This window comes from Penaeus vannamei, chromosome 10 (assembly GCF_042767895.1).
Source record: "Penaeus vannamei isolate JL-2024 chromosome 10, ASM4276789v1, whole genome shotgun sequence".
NCBI lineage: Eukaryota > Metazoa > Arthropoda > Malacostraca > Decapoda > Penaeidae > Penaeus > Penaeus vannamei.
The window spans coordinates 44,759,853-44,772,553 of NC_091558.1; the positions used below are offsets into that span (position 1 = coordinate 44,759,853).

The 12,701-nt window shown below is 48.4% G+C and overlaps 1 protein-coding gene across 3 annotated transcripts in view; it reads left to right on the forward strand.

Moving 5' to 3' along the window:
- The window catches only part of uif (sushi, von Willebrand factor type A, EGF and pentraxin domain-containing protein uif), a 72,691-nt gene that overhangs the window by 42,718 nt on the left and 17,272 nt on the right, over positions 1 to 12,701 (forward strand). For all 3 annotated transcript variants that reach the window (XM_070126731.1, XM_070126733.1, XM_070126732.1), the window contains exons 5-10: positions 10,008 to 10,186; positions 10,733 to 10,911; positions 11,167 to 11,552; positions 11,696 to 11,880; positions 12,055 to 12,223; positions 12,423 to 12,564. In XM_070126731.1, the coding sequence (XP_069982832.1) occupies positions 10,008 to 10,186; positions 10,733 to 10,911; positions 11,167 to 11,552; positions 11,696 to 11,880; positions 12,055 to 12,223; positions 12,423 to 12,564 (1,240 nt within the window). The remainder of the gene's footprint in view (positions 1 to 10,007; positions 10,187 to 10,732; positions 10,912 to 11,166; positions 11,553 to 11,695; positions 11,881 to 12,054; positions 12,224 to 12,422; positions 12,565 to 12,701) is intronic.

Sequence of the window (12,701 nt, forward strand, 5' to 3'; positions counted from 1 at the left end):
TCCCTCCCCCTCCCCTCCCCTCCCCTCCCCTCCTTTCTCCTCCTCTCCATCTCCACCCACAATCCCCGCCCCTTCCCCTCTCTTCCTAACCACTTTTTATGCGAAATCGAGCAGAAGAGAGAGAAAAAAGAAGTGAACCGAGTGAAAGTGTTGGGAAAAGTCACATCAATGGATAACTTTTTTTTTTTTCTTGTAGAGTCGATCTTAATTAGGTATTCGAGACCCTATGAGATGGATGTCGACTTTGTTCATTGGAATTTTATTATTTTCTGCCTCTGAGAATTCCGAGCGTAGGGAATTCCAGAGTGCCGGTATGTATCTTTTTTTTTTTTTTGGGTGGCGATTAGCTATGTAATTGCAGCGTTTGGGGGAGGGGAACTGTGCCCCTCCCGAGTGCCAGTTGCCGTGCCTGTAGTGGTTGTTGCCGTAATGGCAGCAGAAGTGAAAGGAGTTGTAATGTTCGGTAGTTGTGGTTGTTGTTAGACCATATGTAATTGTATCTCTCATTGCTCCCTTTCTTCCCTCCCTCCCTCCCTCTCTCTCTCACTCTCTCTCTCTCTCTCTCTCTCTCTCTCTCTCTCTCTCTCTCTCCTCTCTCTCTCTCTCTCTCTCTCTCCCTCCTCCCTCTCTCCCTCCTCCCTCCTCCTCCCTCCCTCCCTCCCTCCCTCGCTCAACCCCCCCCCCCGCAAACGATCTTGCGAGAATCTTTTTTTGTTCATTCAAGTTTCGTAGTCCTCGCTAGCGTTGGTGATGTTCGTCAGTGGAGAACGTCTCTCCTAAACGTTTGTGAGGGAATTCCTCTACTTGCGTCTCTTTCAAACGTTTGTATGGGAAATCCCGCTACTTTCGACTCTTTCTCAAACGTTTATGAAGAGGTATTCCGCTACCTGCATCTCTTTTAAAACGTTTGTGAGGGAATTCCGCTCCTGGTTTCTTTTGTAAACGTTTGTGAGGGAATTCCGCTACCTATTTCTTTTGTAAACGTTTGCGAGGGAAATCCGCTACTCGCGAGACCAACCCTGACCTGGTCCCGTTGTAAACAAAAGGCCATCGGTGTTTACCTCGGCGAGAGTTTCCCCGACCTTGCGTGGCTGTGGCAGGCGGTGTGATAAGCCGCTCATTGGCTTCGTGTTTGAAGCTAGTCGTTTTGTGTCTCCAGCTGTTCGAACGGGAGATTGTCTTCGGTGACCATGAGCTTCACTTTTGTTTATTACGGTTTTATTTATTATTATTATTATTATTTATTTATTTATTTATTTTTTTTTATTTTTTTTTTTTTTTACCTTTAATGAATTCCCATCACAGTAAAAATTCTTTACGTTCGTTACGTTACGAATGATCTTCACTTTTTTTTTATTGAGATTTTATAATTTTTTTTTACCTTTAAAGAATTCCCGTCACAGTAAAAATTCGTTACGTTCTGCTAAACGCCCGAAATCGGACGTTCAGGAAATAACGCACGGACGAAAATAAGGCTACGTTTATTATGTATCTCGTAGATTATCTCAGCTGGGCGGATGGGGTGGGGGTAGGGGGTGGGGGTGGGGGGTTGTCATGGACGAGGAAGTGTCCGGGCGCCGCTGGGATTCGACAGGGCCACCTTTATGCTAAACGAATTGGTGATTACCTGTCTGTCCGCGGAGGCACCTGCAGGGGGGGTGGGGGTGGGGGTGGGGGTGGGAGGATAGGGGGGGAAACAAGGAACTGGGTCACAGGTGCTTCCACCCTCTCCCCCTCCCCCCCCCCCCCCTCCAGCCGCCGATCGTATCTCCCAGGACGCCCTCAGGAGAATGGACCTCGTCAGGGGTCTTCAAGAGGAGGAGGAGAGGAGAAGAGGGAAGCGAGAGGGAGAAGAAGGAGAGGAGAGGAGAAGAGGGAAGCGAAAGGCAGAAGAAGGAGAAGGAGAGGAAAAGAGGGAAGCGAAAGGCAGAAGAAGGAGAGGAGAGGAGAAGAGGGAAGCGAAAGGCAGAAGAAGGAGAGGAGAGGAGAAGAGGGAAGCGAAAGGCAGAAGAAGGAGAAGGAGAGGAGAAGAGGGAAGCGAAAGGCAGAAGAAGGAGAAGGAGAGAAGAGGGAAGCGAAAGGCAGAAGAAAGAGAAGAGGGAAGCGAAAGGCAGAAGAAGGAGAAGAGGGAAGCGAGAGACAGTAGAAGGAGAGGAGAAGAGGGAAGCGAGAGGCAGAAGGAAGTGCGTTTCAGGCCCCTCCGCTCTGCCTCTCTGCGTCCGCGTGTGCATGTCTCCCGCGCGCGTGTGGCTGCATGGGAGAAGTCATGCGTTGAAAGCTGGAAGTCAACATGAAACCTACATGTCAGTATAATGGGTCGGGGGAAGGAAGCCAGTATGGAGAGGGGAGCTTCCTCCACACGGCTTTGAAGATACGGGTTGATCACTGATTGCATCTGAAAGGGTTCACACAATCTTTATTGTTCTTGTGTCTCTCTCTCTCTCTCTCTCTCTCTCTCTCTCTCTCCTTCCATGAACAACACCCGCGGAGCTTCAAACTGCACGTCAGCGAACACCTGAAAAAAAACTCGCTGAAAGGTTCCCTCCGACGCCGACTGCTTCGGGTTATGATATACCGTTGGCTGTCGTCGGCTTGGCTCTTTCGTTCGTCTCATTTCTTCCTTCGTTTGTCGGTTGTTCGCGTCTTTTTCTTCGTTTGTTTTTTTTTCTCTTTTTCTCTTTTTCTTTTTCTCTCTTTCTCGCTCTCTTTCTCTCTTTCTTTCTCTCTTTCTCTTTCTCTCTCTCTTTCTCTCTCTCTCTCTTTCTCTTTCTCTCTTGCTCTTTTCTCTTTCTCTCTTTGTCTTTCTCTTCTCTTTCTTCTTTCTCTCTCTCTCTCTCTCTCTCTCCTCTCTCTCTCTCTCTCCTCTCTCTCTCTCTCTCTCTCTCTCTCTCTCTCTCTCTCTCTCTCTCTCTCTCTCTCTCTCTCTCTCTCTCTCTCTCTCCCTCTCCCTCTCCCTCTCTCCCCCTCTCCCTCTCCCTCTCCCTCTCCCTCTCTCCCCCTCTCCCTCTCCCTCTCTCCCTCCCTCTCACTCTCTCTCGCTTGTCATTCTAACCGAACGGGATTTCGGTCTTATATCAGAAGGAATAGGCATTTTCTTTTTTCCTTCTATTATTGTTTCTGGCGGCATCGATCACCGGCCCTGCGTTCGGGTGAGCGAGGAGCCCGATCGATGCATACGGTCTCTCCGCGCTCTGCCAGTCTTGAGGAACCGGAAGTCGGCCGTCGGCGCTCCTCTCCGTGTTAGTAGTCCCGTAAAGAGCTTATTAGACCGGGTTGCGGTTAATAAAAGCGATCTCTCTGGCCTCGGGGCATCGGTTTGTTTAGGTCCCCGACCGACTCTCCCCCGAGACGGTCCTCCCTCGACCCTATGGCCGATCCGACTTCCTGCCCACCGTCCAACACGCATCTCCTGCCCACCTCTTGGCCCGTCCTCCTGCCCACCTCCCAGCCCGCCCTCAGGCCGCGATCGGGTTCCTCCTCCGAGCAGCGATTCGACTCCGAACTCTCGAAGCCACGCGCGCCCCCGAGAGCCAAGGCGATGCGCATGCAAATACCGCCCCTATAGCAGCCCGGCGTAAGCCCCATAGCGGGCTACTGACGTACAATGCGGTGGGACTTGACAGCTCGAGGTTTGGGCGGGAGGAGGGGGAGGGAAGGGGGAAGGGGACGAGGGAGGGCGGGGGAGAAGGCGAGGGGTGGGGTGGGGAGCCGAGGGGGAGAGCGCCTGCGAGTGAGTTCAACGCCCCGTAGATGGTGAGCTTCTTGAGGTGCCGCGCGCCTCCGGATGCCTCGTTATGCGACGCCGTTGAGTGCCCTTTCTTCCGAACTGATTCTCGTCCGAAAGCCAAGTCCACTTCAGCAGGAAAGCGTGAGAATCCGCAGCGGGAGAGGTGCGATCGAGAGGTCGGCGGGTTCATTCGTATGGCCTGTGAGTTTGGAAAGCGTGATCGGACTGCTGTTAAAGCACATCGCAGCGAGTTCGGATTTTACGCTTTTCTCTGCACATTCCTGGAAAATGTCTTGTCAAAATCAGGGATTCGGCGCGCAGTCTTCCAGGCGGGGAGGAGTGTCCTGGCGATGACTTTTACACGCAAGAATGCGAGGAGGAAGCCGCGGCGACGGGCGAGGAGGGAGGGAAGGGCTCGAGGACTCGCGAGCAGGAAGGACGGAGATCAGTCCTGCAAAGGCCGCAGCGCCAAGCATGTCCTCTGCATACCGCAAGATTCCCTGGACCTGCATTTAAACAGGTTACGACGCTTTTCTCGCCCGCGGTTCCCAGGGCGTGACACCTCGGCGGCAGCCCGGCGCGCCCGGCTCCCACGGGACGCGAAATTATGCCGGCCGGAGGATTCCCGGGCCAACGACACCGCCTTCCTGTAATCTTGCGTGCGATTTGTCCGCCCTTGTTTGGCGCGACTTCCGAGGACGGCGAGGGCGTCCGCCAGCCTTGTCAGCCGGAATGGCGCCCGAAATGCATCGCAAACGGCGTCGGGGTCCGGACGGCGGGCCCGGCGACGTCGGCAGAAGATCGCGCCGCTTCGTTACTCCAGGAAGTTGATAATGACGAATGGAGTCGCGCCTCGACCTTCAGCGTACGGTACCTGAGCAAGGCAGGACACGTAGCAATTTCGGGTTCACGCCATTAGCGCTATCAACTTCTGGGGGGTCGAGGGAGAGGGGAAGGGGAGAGGAGGGGGCGGGTCCTCTTCGCCAGTTGCTTACGGCCTCCGCCCCCGGGGACCCCAAGGCAAGGGGGCGGCCGTGCACGCGAGGGAATCCGACGCCTCTACGGTCGCTGCCGGCGGGATGCTGCTCGACCCCGGCCATGGGAGAGAAGGAGAAGAAAGCCGAGAGGAATTAGACGCGTATATGTTTATCGTGGGATAATGGCGGCGCGATTCTCCCCTCGCAATCACACCGGCCCGCTCGTCCGCTCGCGGGTCTCGCTCCGGAGCCTCTCGGAATGCCGCCCGGGACTTCTTGTCCGACTCTTCCTGTGAACGCGAGAGACAGATGGACATTTTTTCCTCTCTTTTACTCCCTTTGTGCCGAGCGTTACCGTCTCTTCCCTTCCTTTATGACGTGGAAGTGGGAACGTCTTAGGGAAAAAAGCGAAGCGGGCGCCAAACCCCTTCCGGAATTTTCCTTCTCTTCTCCTCCGCTGCACGCTTCCGTAGCGCTGTCATCGCGGCATGAAATTGGCATGCGCGCCTGGCATTGTTTGTGGGCATGAAAATTGTTGTTACGGTACCCAGGGACGTCGGTAATAAGGCTGGCGAGGAGGAGGAGGAGGAGGAGAGAGGTCACAGGCACAAGCACATACGGTTACGTTCTTCCCCCACAAACACACGTTCATCACCTGCCTTCTCTCTCTCTCTCTCTCTCTCTCTCTCTCTCTCTCTCTCTCTCTCACTCTCACTCTCACTCTCACTCTCTCTCTCTCTCTCTCTCTCTCTCTCTCTCTCTCGTATGCATGTTTGGATATAATAATTTCCTTCTCTGATTTCGAGAGAATACGTGTACTATAGACTTATTTTAGTCACGTGATTACCCTATGCGAGATGCTATGGGCATAGGGGGTTGGTGTGGGCAGTGTGTGAAAGGGGGGGGGGGAAGGTGGAGGAAAAATCTGAAATACTGAATAACAGAACCAGACACGTGAAAGCTTTTTTTTTTGGGGGGGGGGGGGGGCGTTTCGTGTTTATGACAGCGACGGAAAGCGATCCCGTGTTTATCGCCGCGAATTCTGGAAGTCATCTCGGCGGTTGCGACATAAAGAGATTTCGATTCGCGCGCGCATGTGTCTGTCTGTCTGTGTGTGTATGTCAAGGTTTTATTTTACCCATTTCTCCCCCCCCCCCTGCTTCTGTTGAAATAACTGTGCGCGTGACAATGGGACGATTTTACTTTCTGGTTGATTATATTCCTTGGCTTCGGATGACTACAGTTTGTTGTTAAAGGTGTGTTTCTTTCGCGTTTTCATAATACCTCGGGAAGGTCTTCTGAAACGCTGTCTGTGGGGAATGTACGTATGTGTGTATATCTGGGAGCTCCGTAGCCTCGAGAGTCGTGTAGTTTGGTTAAAGTGTATATTAGTTACCCCTTGAATTCCGTTCGGTCTTCCCGCTCTCTTTCCCCGCCGGTAATTATAACAGTCGACAGTTGCCAGTTCGCCAATAAACAACCGTTGCTTATGACCTAAATCATTTCATCCCGAGTTATCCATAACAAGAGAATGATCAAATAAAAGAGAATTTGTGAAGAAATTAATGTCTTTTGGTATGATAAGTCGATATGGGTTTTAAAGCCATCATCACACGCCACAGAACGCCGATTGGGAAGAGTTTGGATAGCGACCCGTTGGCATCTCGAGACGGCGCGGCGGTCGGATTCCGCGCTTTAGGCTTATACGAACGGTGGACCTTTTTATGTGTGCAAAGTCGTCGGCGTTTTCTCTCTCGCTTTCTTATCTTTTTCTCTTTTTTTTTTCTTTATATTTGTTTTTTCTCTGTTCTTGTTCTTTCTTTTGTTTACTCTCTCTCTCTCTCTCTCTCTCTCTCTCTCTCTCTCTCTCTCTCTCTCTCTCTCTCTCTCTCTCTCTCTCTCTCTCTCTCTCTCTCTCTCTCTCTCTCTTCCTTTTCTTCTTTTGTGAGGCAAGTTTTATGTCCTGAAGAAATCTTTTGTTTACACTGCGTCCATTTTTCTTTTGTTTTGGTTGGATGTTATACGTTGCCTCATTCATTCGTTCAGAGAGAGAGATGGTGATGAGACAGAGAGACAGACAAACATGCTGAATAGAGAGAGAAAAAAAAAAGGAGTGGGAGAGAGAGAGAGAGAGAGAGAAGAAAGAAAAAAAGAAAAAGAGAAAAAGACAGACAGAGAGAGACTGGTAGGGAGGAAGGGAGCGAGGGAGAAAAAAAAAATGGGAGATCACAGGATTCCTAAAGCCCTGGACTCCCTCACTCACTCCTGGACTCCCTCAACCCCTGGACTCCCTCAACCCGTGGACTCCCTCACTCCTGGACTCCCTCACCTCTCCTAGTCCTTCGCCCTGTGGCTAAAAAGAGCCGCTTCCCTCACTGCCGTATCCTCACTCTACACTCGCCGTCCCGTATGAGGAAGTGCAGGTTACTGAAGAGAAGATATGCTGCTGTTAGTATTAGTGAGGGTATTCTGGCTTCAGTATTAATGATGATCATCTGGCTTCAGTATTAATAAAGGAGGATATGCTGTTGTTAGTATTTGTGGCGATATTCTGGCTTCAGTATTGATGATGATCCTCTGGCTTCAGTATTAACAAAGGAGGATATGCTGTTGTTAGTATTTGTGGCGATATTCTGGCTTCAGTATTAATGATTATCCTCTGGTTTCAGTATTAACAAAGGAGGATAGGCTGTTGTTAGTATTTGTGGCGATATTCTGGCTTCAGTATTAATGATGATCTCCTGGCTTCAGTATTAACAAAGGAGGATAGGCTGTTGTTAGTATTTGTGGCGATATTCTGGCTTCAGTATTAATGATGATCTTCTGGCTTCAGTATTAACAAAGGAGGATATGCTGTTGTTAGTATTTGTGGCGATATTCTGGCTTCAGTATTAATGATTATCCTCTGGTTTCAGTATTAATGGAGGAGGATAGGCTGTTGTTAGTATTTGTGGCGATATTCTGGCTTCAGTATTAATGATTATCCTCTGGTTTCAGTATTAATGGAGGAGGATAGGCTGTTGTTAGTATTTGTGGCGATATTCTGGCTTCAGTATTAATGATGATCTCCTGGCTTCAGTATTAACAAAGGAGGATAGGCTGTTGTTAGTATTTGTGGCGATATTCTGGCTTCAGTATTAATGATGATCTTCTGGCTTCAGTATTAACAAAGGAGGATAGGCTGTTGTTAGTATTTGTGGCGATATTCTGGCTTCAGTATTAATGATGATCTTCTGGCTTCAGTATTAACAAAGGAGGATAGGCTGTTGTTAGTATTTGTGGCGATATTCTGGCTTCAGTATTAATGATTATCCTCTGGTTTCAGTATTAATGGAGGAGGATAGGCTGTTGTTAGTATTTGTGGCGATATTCTGGCTTCAGTATTAATGATGATCCTCTGGCTCCAGTATTAATAAAGGAGGATATGCTGTTGTTAGTATTTGTGGCGATATTCTGGCTTCAGTATTAATGATGATCTCCTGGCTTCAGTATTAACAAAGGAGGATAGGCTGTTGTTAGTATTAGTGAGGATATTCTGGCTTCAGTATTAATGATGATCTCCTGGCTTCAGTATTAACAAAGGAGGATAGGCTGTTGTTAGTATTAGTGAGGATATTCTGGCTTCAGTATTAATGATGATCTCCTGGCTTCAGTATTAACAAAGGAGGATAGGCTGTTGTTAGTATTAGTGAGGATATTCTGGGCTTCAGTATTTATGATGATCTCCTGGCTTCAGTATTAACAAAGGAGGATAGGCTGTTGTTAGTATTAGCGACGATATTCTGGCTTCAGTATTAATGATGATCCTCTGGCTCCAGTATTAATAAAGGAGGATATGCTGTTGTTAGTATTAGTGAGGATATTCTGGCTTCAGTATTAATGATGATCTCCTGGCTTCAGTATTAACAAAGGAGGATAGGCTGTTGTTAGTATTAGTGAGGATATTCTGGCTTCAGTATTAATGATGATCTCCTGGCTTCAGTATTAACAAAGGAGGATAGGCTGTTGTTAGTATTAGTGAGGATATTCTGGCTTCAGTATTAATGATGATCTCCTGGCTTCAGTATTAACAAAGGAGGATAGGCTGTTGTTAGTATTAGTGAGGATATTCTGGCTTCAGTATTAATGATGATCTCCTGGCTTCAGTATTAACAAAGGAGGATAGGCTGTTGTTAGTATTAGCGACGATATTCTGGCTTCAGTATTAATGATGATCCTCTGGCTTCAGTATTAATAAAGGAGGATATGCTATTAGTATTAGTGAGGATATTCTGGCTTCAGTATTAATGATGATCTCCTGGCTTCAGTATTAATGGAGGAGGGTATGCTGCTGTTAGTATTAGTGATGGTATTCTGGGCTTCAGTATTAATGGAGGAGGGTATGCTACTGTTAGTATTAGTGAGGATATTCTGGCTTCAGTATTAATGATGATCTCCTGGCTTCAGTATTAACAAAGGAGGATAGGCTGTTGCTAGTATTTGTGAGGATATTCTGGCTTCAGTATTGATGATGATCCTCTGGCTTCAGTATTAATAAAGGAGGATATGCTGTTGTTAGTATTAGTGACGATATTCTGGCTTCAGCATTAACGGAGGAGGATTCCTTTAATAATAAAAGACGATTTTCTGCCTTCAGTATGATCAGGGTCGACGTCCACTCAGCATAAAGCCCGAAAATGTCCCCGTAGGAATGATGTGCGCCGATCGAGGGTTGACGACCGCCGGGATTAGCATAAACAGTTTTAACATGGGTTGCACGCCATCGATATCGCCCCCCCCCCCACACACACACACACCCCCTCACACACACCCTGTCCCTCGCTGCCCGGCCTCCACAGGCAACGCGATATGAACGTATTTTTTCTACGCTGATCTTTTAATTTTTTTTTATGGATTATTTATTTATTTATCTGTCTGTCTATTCATTTTTTACTTCTGTGAGCTTAAGGACATGATGTCGTTTTTCGTCCTTCGTGATTGTTCGTACGGGATAATAATTTTCCCTTTTTTTAGTTTTGTTCCGTCAGATTTTGAATGATACGGATAAAACCATCACTTTCTTAGATGATTTCTTTTTCTGTATTTCCCTTTCTCCTCTTTCTCAGATTCGTCTCATTCTCGTCCTCAAATATCCACAAACACCGAAATAACTTCCCTTTCTCTCTCCTCAGATTCGTCTCATTCTCGTCCTCAAATATCCACAAACACCGAAATAACTTCCCTTTTTCTCTCCTCAGATTCGTCTCATTCTCGTCCTCAGATATCCACAAACACCGAAATAACTTCCCTTTTTCTCTCCTCAGATTCGGCTCGGACCTGGTGCTGGTGGAGAGCTACGAGCAGAACAACTTCACGGAGCACCTGGCGCACCAGACGCTCGACCACCCCACCAACAGCTACTGGCTCGGCTTGGTCTCCCTCAACGACCTCTCCACCAACACCCTCGAATCGGCGGGAGGCCAGCACGTGTCCCTCTATTCAGGTGAGTTGAGGGGGGTTTTAGTCTTCGTGGGGGGAAGGTTGGTAATGTTTTTTTTTTTGGTGTTTTGGTTGTTTTATCTTCGGGGGGGGGGGGGGGGGAATCGTTTTGTGTTTTTTGTAGAGTGAAGGGGAGGGTTTTTTTTTTTTTAATGATGCTTCGGTTTGTCCGTCTCTGTAGATTGATGGATCAAGGGATAAGTGGATGACTTGCATGCCCTCGATATTTTCTTTCTCCTCGTTTTATTAGTCTCTTTGCGATTATTATTCTGTGTTATTCTGCTTCTTTGTGGACAGAATTCACTTCAGACTTTCTTCTTTGCTTCAATGGAAAGAACTTGCTTTACTTGAATACAAAAGATCTTGCTTCTTTACGCGGGAAAAATCTTGCTTCCTTACGGGAATGAAAAAAAAAAAACATCTTGTTCCTTTACGTGAAAGAAAATCTTCTTGCTTCCTTACGTAAATTTTAAAAAGTCTTGCTTTACGTGAAAACCCCATTTTTCTTGCTTCTTTACGTGAATAATAAAAAAAACCTTCATCCTTGCAGGATTCTGGGCGCAGGGTCAGCCCAAGGTAACCGAAGGCGAGTGCGTCCGAGGCAGGCTGACCGACACGCACCAGTCATGGGAACTCAGCACCTGCGAGACGCTCCTGCCCTTCATGTGCCGCGTGGAGGCCTGCACCAAGGGCGCCGTCCACTGCTCCAACGGGAGGTGCATCAACAAGGTGAGGGCGGTGTTCTGCCTGGCTGCTATAGGCGTGATGGAAGGTTTTTTGTGTTTTTATGCTTGGTTTGAGGATTTGAGGTTTATTTTACTCTTGTTGTCATTATTTTTTGGATATCTTTTTATGTTTGGTTGAAGGATTTAAGGTTTGATTTACTTCTTATTATCATTATTTTTTGACGCGAGCTCTGCCAGGGCCTTCTTTCCCTTCGTTGTTTAAGGTGTGACTGAGTGGCGTGTTTTCTCCCCCTCGCAGGCGTTCCAGTGCGACGGCCAGAACGACTGCGGCGACATGAGCGACGAGATGGACTGCCCCAACCAGTGCAACTTCTACACGCAGTCCTCCGGCGAGTCCATCGAGAGCCCCGAGTACCCGAAGAAGTACGGGCCGAACCTGGACTGCAAGTGGACGCTGGAGGGCCCCATCGGCCACAACGTCATCCTGCAGTTCTCGGAGTTCGACACGGAGAGGAACTTCGACACCGTGCAGATCCTGAGCGGCGGCCGGACCGAGGACTCCGCGGCCTCGCTCACCACGCTCTCCGGCAGGCAGGACCTCACCAACAAGCTGTTCATTTCGGCCTCCAACTTCATGATCGTCAAGTTCAAGACCGACGCCTCGGTGGAGAAGAGAGGGTTCAGGTGGGTTTGGCCGCGCCGGTGTATAAGATTGACCTTTTTTTTAACTTTTTTTCACCAACTTAATGATCTTAGTTCATGATTATATCGCCCTGTTGAAAATCTCGGATCGATTTTCACTTTACGAACTTTTTTTTCTCTTTCAGGGCATCGTGGAAGACCGAGCCCCAAGATTGCGGCGGCGAGCTGATTGCGACGCCCCAGGAACAGGTCATGACCTCCTACAACTATCCCCTTGAGTATCCCGGCGGCCTCGAGTGCCTGTACATCCTCAAGACTCAGCAAGGTCGCGTCATCACGCTCGAGATTCTGGACTTGGACCTCGAAGATGGTAAGGGGGAACATAGAAGAAAACAGGAAATATAGAAAATGATGCATTTGTCATTTCTATTCCTTTACTGCCGTTTGAAAAATTAAAACGATCGAAGTTTATGTCGCGATTGTATCTCAGAGGACCGTTGTTTTCTTTTCATATACACATTATTTCTTCATTATTCTCTTTCAGAAAACGACTTTATCCTGATCCGCGACGGAAGCACGCCCTCCGACGCGATGCTGGCCCGCCTCACCGGCTCCCAGGACGAGAACCCCAAGTTCATCATCTCCACGGGGCCCTTCATCTACTTCTACTTCCAAACCAACCTCGGCGTGTCTCGCAGAGGCTTCAGAATAAGGTGACTTGGCTTCGCGATTCCCAAACGCTTTGGAAGGACTTGTCTAATATCAGGGGTTATTGATGTAGTTTGTTTCCAGTATAGTCCTCTCCGTGGCTGAGCTAACGTTTGGGACTGTTGCTTTGTTTCTTTAGGTGTTTTCAGTATAGTCCTCTCCGTGGCTGAGCTAACGTTTGGGACTTTTCCTTTGTTTCTTTAGGTATTCCTCCGGCTGCTCAGTGACAATCGAGGCATCAAAGGGGACGATCACCTCCCCAGCTTTCGGCATCAGCGACTACCCGACTAACCAGGAGTGTAGCTATCTCATCAAGCGTCCTGGCGGAGGCTCTCTGTCACTCAAGGTAAGCCTGTGAACTCAAGTTATTCAGTTTGATCACATGTATGATTTAGTTGGCATTGATAGGGGGAAGATTAATTGTCTATTTTGTATAGGCTTACCCAGTGTGCACGTATCAAAAGTTTGATTGATTGTGATAAA